The sequence below is a fragment of the Bos indicus genome, chromosome 16 (genome assembly GCF_029378745.1).
Source record: "Bos indicus isolate NIAB-ARS_2022 breed Sahiwal x Tharparkar chromosome 16, NIAB-ARS_B.indTharparkar_mat_pri_1.0, whole genome shotgun sequence".
Lineage (NCBI taxonomy): Eukaryota > Metazoa > Chordata > Mammalia > Artiodactyla > Bovidae > Bos > Bos indicus.
The window spans coordinates 49,402,118-49,423,362 of record NC_091775.1 but is presented as its reverse complement, the minus strand read 5'-3'; the positions used below and the strand labels follow the sequence as shown (position 1 = coordinate 49,423,362).

The 21,245-nt window shown below is 51.7% G+C and overlaps 1 protein-coding gene across 1 annotated transcript in view; it reads left to right on the top strand.

Annotated features, from left to right (window-relative positions):
* Positions 1-21,245, top strand: part of AJAP1 (adherens junctions associated protein 1) — a 138,658-nt gene that overhangs the window by 49,496 nt on the left and 67,917 nt on the right. The window contains exon 2 of the mRNA XM_070768323.1: positions 11,971-12,788. Within this exon, the coding sequence (XP_070624424.1) occupies positions 11,971-12,788 (818 nt within the window). The remainder of the gene's footprint in view (positions 1-11,970; positions 12,789-21,245) is intronic.

The following is a 21,245-nucleotide window of genomic DNA, read 5'->3' as shown; positions in this document are numbered from 1 at the left end:
CTTTCCAGAGAAAAACACAGCTACTATTTTTGTGCTTTTCTTTCTTCTTCAAGAAGAGAGTAACAGCCGTTCTTCTCGGAGGGTTACCGTGCGAACGGCATGAGACAATTCGTGTTGAGCACTGAGCCCAGAGCCCCACGTGGAGCTGGTGCTCAGTCTGTGTGGGTGATGGTTCTGGCGCCCGCCCCGCCCTTTCTGTCCTCGATCAGCTCTGTTCAGTGCAGTTTTCCATAAATACGCATCTGTGCCATGGTCCTTATCTCTTCACATGATTGCATAAGAGTTTTCTTGTGAGCATCTTCCCAGCCTGACAGACCTGGCACGTGGTGCCCGGGACCCCTGTGCTGAAGAGTCACTGGCCTACAGCATTCCTCCCCGCCCCCCATCTTACGCAGTGTTAGTCACTCAGTCGTGTCCTGCTCTTTGCGACTCCATGGACTGTAGCCTGCCAGGCTTTTCTGTCCATGGGATTCTCCAGGCAAGAATACTGGAGTGGGTTGCCTTCTCCAGAAGATCTCCCCAACCCAGGGGTCAAACCTGAGTCTCCTGCATTGCAGGCAAGATTCTTTACTATTTGAGCCACCTGGGAAGTAGCATCTTATGTCTCTTGTTAAAAATGGATATAAAGTAGAATTAAACTGAGCCCTAAGGAGGAGCAGGGCTTCCCACGTGGCTCAGTGGTAAAGAATCCTTCTGCCAATGCAGGAGATGCAGGAGACACAAGAGTTGCAGGTTCAATCCCCCCATTCGGGCAGAGTTCCCAGAGAAGGAAATTGTACCCTGCTCCATAAATCTTGCCTGTAAAATCCCATGGACAGAGGAGACTGGCGGGCTACATACAGTCCCTGGGGTCGCAAAGAGTCTGACACGACTGAGCGACTGAACACATGGGTGAAAAGCAGGCAGTGTTCCCCAGCTCTCAACCCTGGATGCCTGGGGAGCGTCCCAAAATGTTATGATGCTGGGCTCCCTCCTCAAAGATCCTGATTGGTGAGTCTGCTGTGGTGGGACTGGAGCTCAGAGTTTTGTAACCATCCTTTCTCCCAATCGGGTGGTTCTCATGTGAAACCCAGGCTCAGAACCACTGCCAGGGGTTTGGAGAATCGACTTTGCCTTTCCTGGGTGTTCTAGTCTTTGTTCTGAGTTGCTTTGGTGGTGGTGAAGGTTTGCCAGATACCAGATTCACCTCCAGCTCCTAGTCAGGTTTGCCTTTGCCCTGAGAGAGATGGAGAAGACAGGCTTGACCAGGGCATGGACCAGCTCGTGACAGGGGCCCGTCTCAGACCTTTGCTTCCTTCCTGCAGAGGAAGCACTGGAGCGTGGCCCAGGGTACCCGGCAAGATGGGCTGGCAGATCTGGGGAGGCTGCTCATCTGCTGGTCACATCCTGGGTGCTGCCCAGACAGGACACTGACCCCATGCTGGGGGGACAGTAGCTGAGCTGAGGGGACTGACCAGGCTGGGGGGCACTTGGTGAGGCCACCTTTCTCGGACGGCCTGCCTGCTTTCCGGCTGCATGACGGCTGCAGGAGGGCAGTGGGGGCCTGGCCGCGGCAGCAGGGGCTGTAGCATGAGACACGCAGAAACCCTGTTCCCCACTCCCAGGGAGAGAGCGTCCCGCCCACAGGGCTCCCCACCCACCGCTTGTCACCACTTCACTCCTCCGGAATGCTTGCGGGCACGTTGCCCAGGCAACCAGAATGCCAGCACGTTGCTATCCTTCAGTCTCCTCCGAGCACCTGTGAAGCCTGTTGAGCAACAGCCCCCATGCCTCAGCGTTCTGTACACACCCTGCTCTGGAGCACCCAGGGAAGGAAGATGGGTTCCTGGGTGCCATCCCCAGCTATGGCGGGGAGTGGTGGGACCACGTCTGGGAGCCGAGCCTGAAGTCCTCGCCATGGAGTCCCTGACACACCGTGGTGTGGGTACCCCTGTTCACCCCATTTGACAGGTGGGGAAACTGAGGCTCGGAGAAGTTCCACTCATTGCCCATGCTCACACTGCTAGGAGGCTGGAAGTCAGGTCGCCGGCCCTGAGCCCGTGTCAGTACCACACCAGGCCTCTTCTGGAGCTCCAGGGCTTTATGATGGGGGCCTGTCCTTTGCGTGTGGAATGTCCTGCAGCCTCCCTAGCCTCTGCCCACTAGATGCCAGTAGCAGTGCCTCCTTCCCCAGCTGCTGTTGCCCAGGAACGTCTCCAGACTTTGCAGAACATCCTGTGGGGGCGTGACTCCCCTGGGGAGACGCACTGACGGCATGAATGTACTGAGTTATCTGGATGGCGTCACTGACACACAAGGGCTTGTTATCTTTGGTTAGAGCCTGTGAAATGATTCCCTGGAACCCTCAGGGCCCTGACAGCTGGATAAGGTTGGGGGTAGGGGTGTGGAGTCCCACCTGCCCAGGCTCAGCACCCACCCAAGCACCTCCCTATGGGTGGAGCCTCCGTGCAGATGGTCCAGGGAGTAGGGTTGCCATGGTTACAGCTTATCGTGAGTTTGTTCTTGCTCTACTTCTTCTAGTGTGTCCCTGGTCCCACAGGTCTAGGGCTGTTGGGACCTAGTTTCTGAGCACAGAGATCATGAGTCCCTGAGTCCTAGACTCACTGTGACCCCAGCCAGGCCCCTTATTTTTCAGGTCTCCTGTTGCCCACACCTGGGTAATGATGGTTTGGGATGAGGGCACCTACACACGGATGCTCCAGGACAAAGGGGTCTATCAGGAGACTGATTTTCCTGTGCTTCACTTACTGTGAGGCACCCAGGAGTGGGAGGGTGCCAAGTGGAGGGTGCTGAGAGGCCTGCAGACCCAGGACTGATCCCACTCTCCAGGGAAGGAGAGTAGCCAGAGATGTCCTGTCGCCTGTTGTGTTGGAGGTTTCTTTCCAAGGCTGCTCCCTCTCCGTGTCAGACATTGTTTGTGCACCTGGCATCCACGGGGGCCATGGAGTATGAAAGCTTAGGCACTCTGAGTGCCTTTCCTGAAGGGAGGGAGGCTTTAATCCCCTGAGTCCTGGGGCTGAGCACGGAGCAGCTCCAACAGGCCATCACGGTGACATCGGGCTGGGAGCACAGTTTGAATGAATCAAGGCTGCGTTTGTTTCATTAGGAAAACTAAACCAGTGACACTTTCCAGAAGAAAGCGTGTGTTCCCTTCTGGAGCCGGTATGGAGGGATGGAGGTTGAGGCACCTGTGTTCATGAGCAGGGAGGGTGGGTCTCTGCTCCAGAAAAATAGCCAGAAGCTGCTGCACTGTCCTGTTGCTGTTGGGGATCCAGGGGACACAGGGTGGAAGGGGGCCCCTCGAGTGCATCTGGGCACCAGAGGGTCCCGTGTGGAGGGGGGAGATGGACATACCCTGGTGCTGGAAGTCCTTGTTCCGCTTTCTCCAGGGCAGAGAACTTGGGGCAACACTGAATCTGGGTGACAGAGCTTTTCCTGCCCTGGGTACCAAGCTCTCCCTCCTCACCTAGAACGGATGCTGCTGCTTCCTAATTGGATGTATGTTCCACCAGGAGAAGAGGCTGCTGAGTCCACCTGGAGTTTCACTTTGCCTGATGGTCAGCATTGAGCATGGCTACCCTCTCCCCTCTGTCCCAGCCTTGAGATCTGGGACATGACTTCCGAAGGCTCACTGCCACCTCCATCCACCCTGGACCCCAAGCCTGTGCTCCATGATTTCTGGTCTTTTTTGAAGAACAGAATTATGCCATCAGTTTCTAGGAGAGGGCAGCTCTGAATGTTCTGAGAGAGAATCTCATGACTTGTTCCTCCCAAGCCTTCCTCCAGCTCCCTGAGTGGGAGATCCCATGGCTGGGCACCCTGACGCCTTCCTGCCAGCCCACACCCTCAAAGCATGTGGAATGTAGGTTTGAAAGGAAGAGAGAGTCCTGCCTGTTACCACTGTCCTCTCTGTTTGGGACAGTGACTTCCTCAGATTTGTCCCTTTCCACAGAGTATTAATAAGCAGAGACATCACTTTGCTGACAAAACTCTGTATAGTCAAAGCTATGGTTTTTCCTGTAGTCATGTATGGATGTTAGAGTTGGACTGAGTGCTGAAGAATTGATGCTTTCAAATTGTGATGTTGGAGAAGACTCTTGAGAGTCCCTTGGACTGCAAGGAGATCAAACCAGTCAATCCTCAAGGAAATCAGTCCTGAATATTCATTGGAAGGACCGATGCTGAAGCTGAAGCTCTAAAACTTTGGCCACCTGATGTGAAGAGCTGACTCATTGGAAAAGACCCTGATGCTGGGAAATATTGAAATATTTGGAATAATATGGAAATAATGAAGGCAGGAAGAGAAGGGGGCGACAGGACGAGATGGTTGGACGGCATCACTGACTCAATGGGCGTGAGTTTGAGCAAACTCTAGGAGATCGTGAAGGACAGAGAAGCTTGGCGTGCTGCAGGCCAAGAGGTTGCAAAGAGTTGGACGTGACTTAGCAACTGAACAACAATGTGGCTTGGCTGCTGGATGGGTGAGATTTGAAGAGTTAAAAACAAAGTGGGTTTTCTCTCTCGAGTGTTTGCTGTGCTTGAGGTCCTGCTTCCTGAGATGAGCATGTGGAAAGGGGACAGTCATTACTTTTCAGTGGAGACTCCTGGCCAACAGGACATCAGAGGGGGCTGAGGTCATCAGCAGTGGTGGGTTGTGCTGACAGCAGGTGCCCCCAGTATCATGTGATGAGGAGGCTGCTGCAGTTCTGTGTTTCCTCCCAAGAATCCATTAGCCCAGTCTAACCTTGCGAGAAGCACCAGACAAAGCCCAGTAGAGGACCATCCTACAAACTACCTGACCCATCCCGCTCAAAACTTTCAAGGTCGTCCAGAGAAAGCGAGTCCAAGCGTCCATCACACTCTAGAGGAGCTTGAGGAAACATGATGACTAATGTCACGTGGGGGCCTGAGTGTGATCCTGAAAGAGAAAACTGGTGAAACCCCAATACAGCGTGGAACTTGGTTCTTGGTCACGGGCCCGTGTGTTCTCTTAGTTTTGACGGATTCATGTTGGTGATGTAGGGTGTTCTCATAGAGGACTCCGGAGGACTACACAGGGGTTCTTTGTGCCCTTGTGCAATTTTCTGTGAATCTAAAACTGCTCTAAAAGCTATCATTTGTGACCCCCTGGACAGTAGCCTGCACCAAGCTCCTCCGTCCTTGGGATTTTCAAAGCAAGAGTACTGGAGTGGGTTGCCATTTCCTTCTCCAGGGAATCTTCCCAACCCAGGGATTGAACCCAGGTCTCTCGCGTTGTAGACAGACAATTTACCATCTGAGCCACGAGGGAAGTCCAAAAGCTACCGTATGACCCTGCAATTCCATTCCTGGGTGTATACCAGAGGAAAACATGATCCAAAAGGATACACGCACGCCAGTGTTCATTGCAGCACTGTTTACGATGGCCAAGACATGGAAGCAACCTAACTGTCCATCGACAGAGGAATGGATAAAGACGATGTGGTCCATATACACAATGGAATGTTACTCAGCCGTTCAAAAGCATGAAATAATGCCACTTGCAGCTACATGGATGGACCTGGAGAGTCTCATAGTGAGTGAAGTAAGTCAGACAGAGAAGGAGAAATACATGACTTCCCCTTTATGTGGAATCTGAAATGATACAAATGAACTTGTTTAAAAAATAGAAACAGAGTCAGAGACTTGGAGAAGGAACTTATGGTTCAGGGAGAGGGATGGACAGCGGGGTGGAGGGAAGGGGTAATTAGGGAATTTGGGATGGACATGTGCTGCTGCTGCTGCTAAGTCGCTTCAGTCGTGTCCGACTCTGTGCGACCCCACAGATGGCAGCCCACCAGACTCTGCCATCCCTGGGATTCTCCAGGCAAGAACACTGGAGTGGGTTGCCATTTCCTTCTCCAATGCAGGAAAGTGAAAAGTGAAAGTGAAGTTGCTCAGTCATGTCCGACTCTTTGCGACCCCATGGACTGCTATATTTAAAATGTGTAATCAATAAGGACCTACTGTATAGAACAGGAAACTCTGCTGTGTGTTATGTTGCAGCCTGGATGGAAGGGGAGTTTTGGGGAGAATGGATACATGTATATGTATGGCTAAGTCCATCTGCTGTTCACCTGAAGCTATTACAATGTTGTTAATTGGCTATTCTCCAATACAAAATAAAGGTTTTTTTAAATTTATAAAAGATAAAACTGCTCTAAAAAGCTTATTTAAACAAACAAGCCAATAAGTGGCGTGGGATGGAGAGGCATCTGCACGAAGGGTCAGGCTGAAAGTGGGGCAGGTAGACTGAACAGGGGTCCCAGGTGAAGAGATGCTCGAGTCTGCAGGGGATTGGGAGTGTCCACTTAGGAACACGGACTCCCCCAAAGCCAACTCTGTGCTGGAGGAAGCCCATCTGTGTCTGTCGCACATGCATCTTCGGAGTCATTTCAGGTTGTACCCTGTCAATTATTGATCACAGACACACAGTTCTTCTTAGAAGGTGTGGAGTCCTCCATGCCACTGCTCCAACCGTGTCGAATAAGGATTGAACCCAGGGCCTGTGAAGCAGAAGCAGCAAGCCCACGCTCAGGCCAACCTCAAACAGAATTATTCCTACCATGACTTGTCCCTCAAGCCAGCTGATGACAAGCCCAAGAGCAGACACGGAAGGTGGGGGTCTCCCTCAGTCATCTGGTGCTGAGATTGCACACGGGGTGCTGGTCACTGCCTGTGGCAGGGCTGGGACAGGCTGGCCACCTACCTGACACCTCTCGGGTCCTGTCGCATCCTGGAGATTGTGGTATGGCCTCTGAGCTGTGCAGACTCAGGGCTCCTGCATGACCTTGTGGTCCAGCTCCGGTGTTCAAGCAAGTGGAAGCCAGCTACTTGCAGGAGGCACCCTTGCAGACTCCTCGCTCGAGAAAAGTGCGCCCTTAAATGGGAGAGACGTCTTTGTCACCCTTAATTGACAGTGATTTTCTTCAGTGAAGAAAATACACAGAAGGTATCAAATTGAATCTCAATTTGCTGAATCTTATTAAACCATTCTTCGGGAAAAAAGATTTCAATAAAAATTTAAAAGGGAGAGAAGCAAAAAGCTTGCAAACTAGAAAGTAAAGTGAGATGGAGCCGTAGTTCCCAATTTTGGAGCAGTCAGGTGGGGGTGGCTGGGACGACGTTTGTTCTTCATTTGAAAGTCTAGGCTGGGATGCTGCCATGGGGGAGCTGTCTGTCATGGAGTATAGATGGGCAGCCGACATTCAGGCAAGGATCATGAGGACGAACCTGAAGTCTCAGCCACAAGTTTATTGCCAAGGCCGCCTCTGACCCCAGCATCCTTTCTTTCCTCCTGCCTGCCATGACAGGGAGCAGGGCTAGGCCTCAGTGCAGTGCACCCCAGGCCTGTCTACACTGCCCTGGCACACATCAGCTCTTCAGATCCAGTCTACACACCCTAAAATCCATTCCTTTAAAGTGCAGATGTCAGTAGTTTTAATATATTCACAAGTTTGTACAACTGTTGCCACTATAATTCTGGAACATTCTTATCACCCCCTAAAAGAAATCCTGTAATCATTAGAGTTTAGATAGTAACTCCCAACCTCCCTTCCCCCAGCTCCTGGCAACCACCAGTCTACTTTCTGTCCCTGTGGATTGATTGATTCTGGGCATTTCATGTAAATAGAATCGTGCAACATGCAGCCTTTTGTAACTGACTTCTTTGTGATGTCTTCAAGGTCCATCCATGTGGTAACGTGTATCAGGACTTATTTCCTTTAAAAAAAATTCATTGGAGTGTGGTGACTGTACAATGATCTTCCCAGGTAGCTCAGCTGGTAAATATTGTGTTATTTTCTACTTGCTGCTGCTAAGTCGCTTCAGTCATGTCCAACTCTGTGTGACCCCATGGACTGCAGCCTACCAGGCTTCTCTGTCCATGGGATTCTCCAGGCAGCAAATCAGCAGTGTGTTTACATATGTCCCCTCTTTTTTGGATTCCCTTCCCTTAGGTCACCATGCTGCTGCTGCTGCTAAGTCGCTTCAGTCGTGTCCGACTCTGTGCGAACCCATAGACAGCAGCTCACCAGGCTCCCCCGTCCCTGGGATTCTCCAGGAAAGAACACTGGAGTGGGTTGCCATTTCCTTCTCCAATGCGTGAAAAGTGAAAGTGAAGTCGCTCAGTCGTGTCTGACTCTTCGAGTACTGAATAGAGTTCCTTGTGCTATACAGTCAGTTCTCCTTAGTTATCTGTTTTATTCACAGAATCAATAGTGTATATATGTCAGTCCCAAATCTCCCAATTCATCCCACCCCCATACTTCTTTCCATTTTATGGACAATTAATGTTCCACTGTAGGAGTGGGCCACTTTCTCATCAATTGATGGACACTGAGGCTGTCTGTCTCCCCTTTCCTCTGTTAGAAATAATACTACTGTGAACATTCAGGTACACATTTTTGCTCCCAAGAGTGAAATTTCTGGGTCCACTGGTAACTCAGTCTTTGAGGAACTTCCAAACTGTCTAATGGCTGCACCAATTCACATTCTCACCAATGAGGCATGAGACTTCCTGTCTCCCCACACCCCTGCTGACATTTGGAATTGTGTCTTTTTGCTTGTAGCCATCCATGTGGGGGTGGAGTGGTGGTATTTTGTGAGGGGTCTGTGGAGGCTCCAGAGTTTAGGGGGAGCTGGCCCCACCTTTGCCTGCACCGTGACCTGACCTTGGTGTGTCACCTGGCGGCCCTGATGGTTAGTGGCATCCTCAGCAGTGTTATCAGCAGTCTCAGGCCCTCCCAACCCTCGCAGACGTGTGGGGTCCTCTTGAGAATAGGCTGATGGCACGGTGGATGCCTTCCCGAGTGAGAGGATATGTGAGTGGTGCTCCAAGAACCCCTTCATCATAAAGTGGGTGTGGTGTTGGGGACTGAAAGCTTCCCAGTCCTGTGCTGAGCAGTGTCACAGCAGAGTGTTCCTAGGGTCCTGCCTGGTTTCAGGACCAGATGAGGGATGAGGACAGAGGCCACCTGCTGCCCCTCACATGGTCCTTGCAGACCTGGCAGAATCCCTTCATGCCAAGGTGCGTCTTCAGCCCAGCGTGTCCGCACACCAGTCCAGGAAGGTCCAGGTTGCACATAGAGGCAGAGGCCTGCTGATAGAGCAGGGGGTTGGAGCCTTTGACCTCTGTAAAAAGATGAGTGATGATGGGTCCCCTGTAAAGAGGCCACAGGATCGGCCGCTGACCTCCCTGTTGGAGGGGCTCTCTCCGTCCCCACCCTGAGCCCTGCATTTCCTGGCTACTGGGGGTGGGGGGTAGGGTTGGGGGAGCCTCTGTCCTGACCTGTTAACCTGGCCTCCTGTTTTCCCTGTGAACAAGTCCACCAGTTCAAAAAGAGACTAGACTGGAAGAGGAAAAATACATCCAGCTCTCCCTGCCATTGTGATGGCCTGGCTTTTCTACATAACAGCTGGGTGGCATGGAAAAGAGGGTTTCCATGGTAACCAATTACAGCTCATGATTGGTGGAAAATGGCAGAAATATCCTGCGTGTGAAGTTATGCCGGGCAGGCAGGCACAGGCTCAGGGGCTGCTGTTTTAATTTCCTGGGCCGATACTTCTCCAGGTAGAGGTGGCAAGTGGGTTTGTGTACAGCTGTTGTTCATTCAGCCTGGTGAGGCCAGATGTGACTGTGGTACCTTGGGGTGCCTGGAGAGGCCTGGGCATGCCTAGTGAGGTCTGCAGGTACCTGGGGGAGGCCTGAGGGTTCCTGGTCATACCTGGAGGGGCCTATTGGTGACTGGTGGGGTACGGTGAGATCTAGTGAGGTGGTGGTACTTGGTGGTGCCCGGTGAAGCCTAAGGTTACAAGACAAGGCCTAGTGGTAACCTGGTGGCACCTACTGAGGCCTGGTGGTACCAGCAGGGCCTGATTGTACCTGGTGTAGCCTGGTGAGACCTGCTGAGACCTGGGGGCTCCTGGTAGTACCTGGTGGGGTCTCGGGGTGCCTGATGGGATCTGGTGAGGCCTGGTGACACCTGGTAAGGTGCTGGCACTTGGTGGTGCCCAGTGAAGACTGAGGTTACAAGATGAGGTATGGGAGTTCCTGGTGAAGCCTGGTGAAACCCAGTGATCCTTATAAGGCCTAGGGGTGTCTGTGAGGCTGAGGGTGCTCAGCGCTGCCTTGTGGTGCCTGGGGGTGGCCAGTGGTATCCTCCAAGCCGAGATCACGCTTGCTGGAAGCAGTGTCTCACTTCCCTGGGGGCTGGGCTTGTGTCTAGATGCACAGACAGGTGGGAGAACCTGAGCTTCTAAACCTCAAAGGGAGCTGCCCTTGGTGTGCGCCTGAGGGACCCCTCGCTGACCTGAATCTCTGTGTGCGAGGCTGGCCTGGTCCCTGCACCGCCCTGGGCTGGCCATGCCGAGAAATTGCACACCGGCAGCCTCTTGATGCGGAAACATTAGCATAATGAGCAGTTCCTAATTTCTGCAGCCAAGCACTTTCTCGTTCTGATTAAAAAACCAAGGCCTTATTATTCTGGGATCTGTCTTTTTTGGCAATTAGCACTCATTAATACAAGTTTCTTTCTTTCAACACACGGATGTCGGGGGCACAGCACCTTCCTGGGTGTTGGTGAGCATAGGTCAGCCCCGGGCACGTGGACAGCCTCATACTCACTCAGGGGCTGAATTAGTCCCTTTTAAAGTCATATGACAGCCCGGCTAAGAAACGCTGTCCAACTCCGCTTCCACAGGCCTGGTTCCGAGCAGGGTTGGCAGCTCAGCTCACTGAACACGCTCGCCCACCCCTGCCCACCACCATCCCTAAATTCTAGCTTTGTTTCAATTTTCAGATTTGACATTGGTGATGAGCTCTGATTTTGAAGGGTACCTGTCTCCAGCCCTCAATTATCTAACTAAGCAGGTGGGAGGACCTGGGGGCCGGGTTCCCCTACCTTGCGTGTGGCCACATCCTGACCTGGCTCCATCCTGCCCAGGCCCAGCACATGCTCAGCCCTGCGTGCCCTCCCCAGCCTCCCCACGCTGAGGACGCAGGGGACAGGGTTTGCCAGGGCACCTACATGGGAGGTCAATATCAGCAGAGCAAGCACTTGGTGGAGTTGGTGCCTTGACGAACTTTCTGCTTCCGGGCAGCACATCTTCTTCTGAGCGAGATCCAGAGGCAGCCACAAGTCAGCAGCTCTCCCTGTGCACACATCATGGCATTTGAGGCCACAAGCCTGCTTTCAAATAGACGTATCCGACTGAAATAGGAGGCCGAGGGGGTGGGGGTGGCAGGGAACAGGGCCCGGCCGGAGCAGCAGGTGTGGGACTCTATGCCCCATGGGAAGCCCCACAGGATGAAACCCCCCGTCCTTCCAGACGTCAGGACTGGCAGCTGTGAGCTTAGCGTCACTCACCCGCGAGTGGGGCTTCTGTGACCCAGAGCGACATGCCCCACAGGCTGAAACCCCCCGTCCCTCCAGACGTCAGGACTGGCAGCTGTGAGCTTAGCATCACTCACCCGCGAGTGGGGACTTCTGTGACCCAGAGCGACGTGCCTGGCTTGGACGCAGTGTGTGGACACATTGCTGGCTCTGCTGTCCCCTCCCTGGTTCCCTCTTTGTATCTCTGTTTTATTCTAGGTCAAAGCAAAGTGGGATGGAAGACCCCTGAGGTCATCATCTCTTTGGGGGCTTTGGGGACTCAGTGTCCCTCCTGTAAGTGGATTCTTTGACACCAGCTTGTCATCAGCTGGCCAAGTATGGGAGAGCTCCTGCGAGGAGAAGTGGGTCCTGACGAATGAGGTTGGGCCTGTCCTTCAGCGATGCTAACAGAGCGGACATGAGTTGGCCTTTGAAGGGGACTAACGAAGGGTTCCATTCCTCTTTGGAAGTTGGGATTAGCGCTTGTTACTAGGAGAGTGTTTCCTTGACCTGGAGTGGGGGTGGAGAGAGCCCCCCGGGTGGAGGCCCCCACTGACCCTCTTCTCTCTTTCCCATGCAGTTCCATGTTCATCCGCTGGCCCGGCTGCTCCCTAGGAAGCCATGCTTGGATCCTTATAGCCATGTTTCAGCTTGCCCTGGATCTGCCCACGTGTGAGTCCCTGGGCCCGGGCCCCGAGTTCCGGCTACTGCCTCGGCCACCCCACCGGCCGCCTCGCTTGTGGAGTTTTAAGAGTGGACAGCCCGCCCGGATCCCTGCTCCTGTGTGGAGCCCCCGGCCGCCCCGCGTGGAGCGCGGACACAGTCATGGACAGATGCCGAGTCCCCGGGCCCGACGGGCGCACAGACCCAGGGATCAGGAGGCCACTCTTGGGCCCAAAGGGGGGCTGGCCAAGCCCCCAGCTGCTGCCAAATCCAGCCCTTCCCTGGGCTCCTCCCCCACCTCCTCCTCCTCTGCAGGGGCCAGCGGGGCCCCCACGGACCAGCAGGCCCTCCTGCGGCGGGGGAAGAGGCACCTACAGGGGCCTGCTTTCAACAGCTTTGACTTCCGGGGCAGCAGGCCCACCACGGAGACGGAGTTCATTGCCTGGGGGCCAACGGGGGAGGAGGAGGCCCTGGAATCCAACACATTCCCGGGCTTTTACGGCCCCACCACGGTCTCCATCTTCCAAACGCGGAAGACAACTGTGGCCACCACCACCACCACCGCCACAGCCAGCACGGCCACTTCCGTGACACTGCAGACTCAAGGGGTCACCGAGACCCTGGACCCCAGGAGTAGGATCCCAGTTGGGGTAAGCACAACGGAGCCTTCCACCAGTCCCAGCAGAGACAGTGGCCAAGACAGCCAGCCCCCGCGGGTTCTGGGGGAGACCTCAGGTACGCCCACCTCTTCTCTGGTTGGATTTGGGTTGTGGGGTGCTTTGGGAGGGTGTGGCTTACAATGCTGGGATTGCCTATTTTCCAGCAGGAGCACCTAAAGCCATAGTACCTGAGGGTGAGATGGGGAACTTTGTGTCCATGAACTTGCACATGTCCGTGTCCTGGCAAAGATGGGTTATGCTCTACGAGGAGTGGCCAGGCTCTTCTAGTGGATTAAGCGAGAAGGGAGAGGGTCTCTTCCTAGTAGTGACCTAGGGGTGGGCATGTACCCACCCTGCCTTTGTAGGGGGGTTCTGAGCCCCACCAGACATGGAGCAGCATCTTCTCAAATGCTAGAACTTAATCTCTGGGACCAGCCTTGGAGTCAGGTGTGAGCACATCTGCTGATGGAGGCAGAGTGTATGGCATCTTCAGAAACTTTCCAGGGTGCAGCCCTCCAGAGGGGCAACTACCAGACCAACCCAGAGTTAAGAATTACCTTAAACAGCAGGAGAGACGGAGGCCAGGTTATCAGGAGGAATCCCCTTCAGTGTTAGCTGAGGCTGTGCACACTGACTCGGGTTCTGGGGTATCTTGTCGCTGAGGTCAGGTTAAGAGGTGTTTGGAGGACGGAGATCAGACAGATGGCTGTAATTCTGCCTGTGTCATTCTAGGTGCATGCAGACAATTAGCATTTCTTGATTTTGAAATATCTACTGCATCGTCATTGTTTCTTTCTCAACTCCTCCAGTTGCTTCAAAGGGAGTAGCCCTTGGAAATCTCCCAGACCAAAGCACTTCCCTTCTCTAGTAGCCCCTTGTATATACTGGCTTCAGGCCGGCAAAGGGACAGCCCAGAATCCTGGACCCATTTGTTGCCACCCACTGCTAGCATCCTTGGCTTCTGTGAACAGGCCATGGCCCCAGGCCCCATCACGACTTTCAGGTTTAGTTTGGAACTGTCCATGCACATTCTTGACCAGTAGTAGTATTTGCTAACTTGTAATACAGGACACTAATTCCAGGGCATAAGCAGGAAGGGGATGGGGGCATTGTGCAGCCTCTCTGACCCCCGGCTTGCCTCTCTACTTCCTTGGAGCTGACACGGGTCCTTTTCAGAACCCAGGGGACAGAGAGAATTGCTCCTCAGGATCCCTGTGCAACCCAATTGCCACGCTGTCCCTTGCACTCTGCATGTGCATTAGATTTTGCAAACTGGCCGGCAGGCAGGCTATGGTCATTAGTTGGACAGGTTTCCATAGAGTGGGTGTTCCATGACCTACTTCCTCTCTTCACCTGGACAAGAGAGCTGCAGTTTTTATCCTGAGCAATTCTTCCCTAGAGAGCAACATATCTATGGATGCAAAGCCAAGCTCCATCTCAATGCTGGGGGCCATGGACCAGGATGGAGGGATGGAGGCTGTGAGCTTGGGAGCATCATGGGTGAGGGTCTGTAGGACTGTGCTTCAGCTGTCTCTCCTGTAGCCTCCTTCTGGAATCCACAGACTGTCATTCACTTCTGTGCCAAGCACCCAAGAGGCAGTTTACAAAGCATTAGTTTTTACCTCAATAAACTCCCAAGCCATCATCATAATAGAATTTAGTGGTGCATTCATTTATTGTCATCTCCCTGCCTACGTCACTTACTATATAGACATGGATGAGAAAATGAGTTCCCATTTCTTCCAAATTACATTTGTTATTACTAAAGTTAAACGCCCAGGACACCATTATAAGGCTTAGCAAATTAATTCACAGTACATTGGATATTGCTAATCCAACTTGACAGATGCTTATCTTGGAAAAGATTTATGGTTCTTCATAATATAATCTGGTGCTAGATTAATTTGTTTAGCACAACAAATTTAAATGGGGGAAAATATGTGTGTTTGCTTTTAACGCAGAGAAATGCTCATTCTGGGAAGTGATGCTGGATGCTGAGGAGGGGCACCCCACCGTCCTCAGCTTTGAATTCAAGGCGAGAAAAGAGAGAAAATGCAGAGATGTTTCCCCTAACTGGGCTCCTGCATGCTCAACTGGTCCTACAAAAGTGACCAAGCCCCAGAGCGTCGAGAGCCCAAGCTCTGATGAGAATCCCCCTAGTGGTCAGATGCAGACCTAAGCCCCCCAACTCTTTGGAGTATGACCATGACTCACACTTTTTGGCCAGCAAGAGTGGCCTTGGGGATCCCAGAGCAGTGGTCTGGAGGGCTGTGTGAGCTGTAGTGAGCAGTACCTGCTTCTAAGCTGCAGATCTGCTGAACATAGCTGGGTGATTCTGGGAAAGTTCCCTTCTCTCTTCGCTATATTTTCTTCATCAGCATAATTAGAGCTTCAAAATATCTCTCCTAAAAGGTTGCTGTGAGGCCTCGATAAATCAATCCTGAGTACAAAATGCGATGCCTGGCAACCAAGAATCCTCCATCCACACCAGCTGTTTTCATACCTAGCAGAAATGACTCCAAGGAGAGGGTTACAGATGTCGAGGGCGAACAGGCCCAGACTTGCCCACTCTCTGCACTCCGAGTCTGGAATTAAGGCTTTCAGAAGAAATACAAAAAATTTTCTAAGTCAATTCTATTGTCCAAAGAACTGTCTCTAGAATCAGACTTAGGGAGTTTTTTTTTTTTTTAATAACCTTATTTATTTATTTTTGGCTGTGCTGGGTCTTTGTTACTGAGAGGGCTTTCTCTGGTTGCAGAGAATGGAGCTAGTCTTCACCGCAATGCGTGGGCCTCTCGTAGTGGCTTCTCTTGTAGAGCACAGACTAGAGCAAAGGCTGGGCATGGACTTAGTTGCTCTGAGGTATGTGGGATCTTCTTGGGATTGAACCTGTGTCTCCTTCATTGGCAGGTGGATTTTTTACCACCAAGCCACTGGGGAAGCCCTGGGGAGTTGTTTTATTTTTCTTTCTGTAGAGAAATGTTTAGAAGGGGAATGTTATGTTTTCTTCTCTTTCTGTAGCACAGACATTGGTGGGCATAGAAAGGGCAGGTGGCTGGTGATTTGAAGCCCTGTGAAATCTGTCAGAGGTAACATTTTATAGAAACACCGCTGGAATTGTCCAAGGGCCATACAGTGGTTGGAAGATCTCTCCTAGTTTTAGTGTGATGGTTAAGAGTGATGCAGCCTGATGCCAATCCCTGGCTTCATTTGTATTAGTTGTTTGGACCAGGACGACTTGCCTCTCCTCTTTGTGCATCAGTGGGAATTACACAACAAACCATCTCATAATGTTGTAAAAATTAAGTGAGATAGTATATGCCCGATCCTCAGTGCCTGTCACGGGGCTTCCCTGGTGGCTCAGCAGTTAAGAATCTGCCTGCAATGCAAGAGAAGCAGGAGACTCGGGTTCCATCCCTGGGTTGGGAAGATCCCCTGGAGGAGGGGGTGGCTACCCACTCCAGTGTTCTTGCCTGGAGAATCCCATGGACAGAAGAGCCTAGCGGGCTATAGTCCAAATAGTTGCAAAGAGTCAGACACAACTAAAGGGGCTGAGCGTTCACGCACAATGCCTGTCACAGAACAGCTCCTCAGGATGCATTTGCTGCTGTTAATATGATAATGATGATGGTGGTAGTGACGATGGTGATGATAGAGATAGTAATGATAATGATGGTGCTGGTGATAGACGGTGATGATGGGGATGATGATGGTGGTGGTGGTGATAGTGATGGTGATGGTGATGATGGGGATGATGATGGTGGTAGTGACGATGGTGATGATAGAGATAGTAATGATAATGATGGTGCTGGTTGCCGGGGACCAGCCCCGGCTGATCCAGGGTATTCAAAGGAGAGACGGCATCGGCGAGGGTCAGGATACAATAGCTTCAATTAGATATTAATTAAAGATATAAAGAGTAATAGAATAAGGATAGCTCAGTAGGAAAATTCAGTGGAAAAAAGAGGCTGAGTAGCTTGGTTTACGCGGGAGACCAATAAAACTTCAAGACAAGAAGTTTGCACCACTTACGTAGGCCGCAGGCGTCCTTCCGTTCTCCCGAAGGAGAGGAGACACTGAGGCCTCCCCGGTCGGATCTTAGAAGCCCAGGCATAATTAGTAAGCATGGTGGGTTCCGCGCTCCAGATGGAGACTCAGCCAGAGTGAGAGAGAGAGAGCGACATGGGGAGACCAGTATTTCGAGAAACTGATCCCAATTCTTTATTTTCCATGGTCTACTTTTATACACTGAGATGTTATGCAAAAGTCACGCGGGGTCAGCAGTCCTGACTTTTATCAAAGTCAGGTGCTTCATACAAAGGTATACAGAGGTCTTAGGGGTGTTACATCATCTTCTGGCCAGGGGGGCCTGCTGACAATTTACGACCCTCTCCTTGTGACAGCGGTCAGTCAATCAGGACACTTATTTCTCCAGGGCTGATTATTCTCAAAACAGACGCCACCCAAATAAAGTTACATTCCTACAGGGTGAGGGTGTAGTGGGTTTTAGTTAAGGAAAGAATTTACTTAGCCTAAGGTCTAACGTGATTAATATCAAAGGTTAATACTTATTTCTTCTATATATTCATCAATGTGTGTAAGGGCAGGGGATATGGAGACTTAGCAACAAACATTGGCTCAACAAATGAAAAACCCTTCACCAACACAATTTCTAATTAGCCCATTATACTTATACTAATAGTTTTCTAACTTCTCTAAAGAACCTGTTTTTAGAGGGTTTAAAGCATCTTGTGCCTCTCACGGTTGGGAGGCTGTGAGCGATCACATGTGGCCGGACAAGCCTGTCAGGCAGGCCAGAGAACCTTCAGAGGAGTTTGTAGGTTAAGACACTCTTATCACGCCCAGGAATTATTATAAACTGGAGCTCTAAGTTAACTCCTTCTCCAAAAGAGGTGGTGGGGGACAGCCCCCCGTAAAGTCAGAGGTGTAGGTAAGAGCACAAAGTAGTAAAGTAGGCAGGCTCTGGTTATGGGGGTAGATGCTCGAGGAGTTCCAGGGGGACTCCTGAGGCTCGATCCCGCCTTTGCGTATGTCGAGCCTCCTTCCTCATGACCTTTGTCACGGGCGGAGTACCTCACTCTGGCCCCCAACAGCTGGTGATAGACGGTGATGATGGGGATGATGATGGTGGTGGTGGTGGTGATAGTGATGGTGATGGTGATGATGGGGATGATGATGGTGGTAGTGATGATGGTGATGATAGAGATAGTAATGATAATGATGGTGCTGGTGATAGACGGTGATGATGGGGATGATGATGGTGGTGGTGGTGATAGTGATGATGGTAATAATGGGGATGATGATGATGGTGGTGGTGATGATGGGGTGATGGTGGTGGTGGTGATAGTGATGATGGTAATGATGGGGATGATGATGGTGGTGGTAGTGATGATGGTGGTGATGATAGAGATGGGGATGATGGAGAGGATGGTGATGGTGGTGGTGATAGTGATGATGGTGATGATGGGGATGATGATGATGGTGGTGGTGATGATGGGGTGGTGGTGGTGGTGGTGGTAATAGTGATGATGATGGTGGTGGTGATGATGGGGTGATGATGGTGGTAGTGACAATGGTGATGATAGAGATAGTAATGATAATGATGGTGCTGGTGATAGACGGTGATGATGGGGATGATGATGGTGGTGGTGGTGATAGTGATGATGGTAATGATGGGGATGATGATGGTGGTGGTGATGATAGAGATGGGGATGATGGAGAGGATGGTGATGGTGGTGGTGATAGTGATGATGGTAATAATGGGGATGATGATGATGATGGGGTGATGGTGGTGGTGGTGGTGATGATGGGGTGATGGTGGTGGTGGTGGTGATAGTGATGATGGTAATGATGGGGTGATGATGATGGTGGTGGTGATGATGGGGTGATGGTGGTGGTAGTGATGATGATGGTGATGATAGAGATGGGGATGATGATGCTACTGGGATGTGATGGTGATGCTGATGATAGGGATGATGGAGATGATGGTAATTATGATGATGGAGATGACGGTGCTGGTGGTACTAGTGGTGAGGGTGCTGACAATGATGGTTATTATTCTTGGATGATCACTGGCTTTCTGCTCCACTTGATGTTCTCATGGTGAGTTCACTTGATGAGGTCATTAGATGAGGTCCCCATGCTCTCATCACTGACCTTGGTACTCCGAGCAAAGATGTAGGTGATGCTTAGCCGGGAGCTGCTTGGGATGGAAAATCACCTGGCTCAGGTTCATGGAGGCGTTGAGCTCCAGCCTCACGTGGTGCTGGCAGAGGCTGCATGTCAGACGGTCAGCAGTTCACCCGAGGCTGGAGGGGAGAGCTCCCCACAGCGAAGCGCCTTCCTCCTGTGACAGCCCTCTTGCTGGTCGTGTTCCGAGTGTAGAATCACAGAGTCTCCCGGGGGGAAAATAGAAAGTCATTTCCCAGGCTTTAATCTTAATCCTGGGAAAGGGAGCCGTGGGGAATTTAAGGCAGCTGGTTTCAGTCCCCGCCTTTGCCCGCTATGGTGTCTCCTGGGCACTGGCTACAGTTGTTGTTGTTTTGGTTGCTGAGTTGTGTCCGGCTCTTTGTGACCCTGGCTTGCAGCACGCCAGGCTTCCCTGTCCTTCACCATCTCCCGGAGTTTGCTGAAATTCATGGCTGTAGTTAGTACTCAGTGAAGATTTCCCAGCCCTGCCAGTCCTCGACCCAGCCTGCCGGCCCCTGGCCCCCTGCCTGCACAGATACAGCTGACACTTTCCCTACCGGCCCACACTCACAGCTCTGGGAAGGTGCACTGTTCAGGAGGCCAAGGTCCCCATCATCATTCAAGCTTTGTCCCCATTTGGATCAATCACAGATTCGTGACGCCCGGCAGCTCAAGGATGCCGTGGCTCAGACGTCCTCCCAGCTCTGCCTGGTGATTTTTACATTGGAATCCATTCATGCGTTTCCAAGGGTGATTTCTAGGTTGCTTTGTCCTTGTCACCAGGGGCCTTCAGTGTCCTCTTTGTGGGATGGGCTGTTGTTGTCTTCTCTCACCCTGATGGTCAGCTGACTTGAACCGGGAGTGGGGAGACCTTGGGACCAAGTTGTATAACGATGGAGTAGTTTCTAGATGCCTGAATCGGAGGAGAAGGGAGTGAGAGGCAGATGGAAGGGACAGAAATGTGGTATTCCCCTTCTGTTTGAAGCTGTGATGGTGATTTAGATGCTGAGCCCCTTTTAAATAACTTGTTGGGTGTTTGCTACCAGGGAAATGAATCTGTCCTTAATTTAAAGATATCTGAAGCAAATGACTCATGAACTTCAAAAGTTTTGAGTGGCTTAATTGGTATAAGAGAATCAATGGACAAATGAGCATGTGGAGCTTTGCTAAACATGCTGAACTCTGTAGACGACGAGGCTGGTCTTCAGGGTCTTCATTGGACCCTCCGGGGTAGATGGGGTGTGGCCTGTCCTATTGGCTGTGGTTCTGCAGTGACCCGTCCTGGCCACAGGCAGGGGTCCTGTGTGTCTGCCAACAGCTCTTGGACCTGTCCAGCCTCCCCAGGCACTTCCTTGCTTTTGCTGAGCAAAGCTGTATTCACAGCAAGTGGATAAATGAGCTCTGACTCATTAAAGCCGACCTCGGATTTTCGGGAGATGACTCTGTCACTGGGTTCCTTTTATTCCCTTCACATGCTTCCTGCTCCAACCTATTGCAATGAGTGCTTCTTAAGTTCTTTGTTTCCCTCAGGGTTTCATTCTCCTTCTAAGAGCACCTTGGAATCTGGAAGGTTCTTCAATTCTTGTGGAACCCAGGTGCCTATACTGCACCTTCTGTCTGGAAGCCAGGGCCTTCCACACCCCTGGGCTGTTGTCTTCGCCAGGCCCTGGGGAGCTGCAGGAGGAGGCCTGGATTGATGCCTCCTCACCCTGGAAACCAGTCCTCTAAGGGTGTCCCTGGGGCTGCCGGCCACCCAGGGCCTGGGGGTTGCAAGAGACACGCCCTGTAGGACACATGTCCGCTCACGGGAACTGCACTCACAGATCCGTCTAATATACGGTGGATTGAATTTATGGCTTCATCCACTCACAGGGGAATGATTCTAAGCATTGTGATTAAATACTAGATAGAACATCATTTTCAGCATTTTTATTTGACTATGTTAAGGGAACCTGTCTCAGAGTTTCTAGCTTCTGATCAATTGCTCAGGAAACTGTTCATTCCTTAGTTGACATTAAATGTTGCACCTCGGGGTGGAGAGGGGCCAGGAAATGGAAGACCCATCCCAGTGCCCTCTTTTCAAGGAGTTTAAAAATTTCTCTGGGAAAGCCAGACAGGGAAGGGCACAAGAGAGGCAAATGACAGTTAAGGACACTAGCGGGAATGTGATAAACACCATGTAGGCTACAGCTCAGTTGTTATTCTGCAAACGCGGATCGGGGAGGAAGAGAGGATGAGATGAGTCCTGATGGGTTGGGAGGGTGAACAGGGGCAGAGGCTGGGGAGCCTGGTGCTCCTGGAAGCCTGGAAGCCTGCCTGGTAG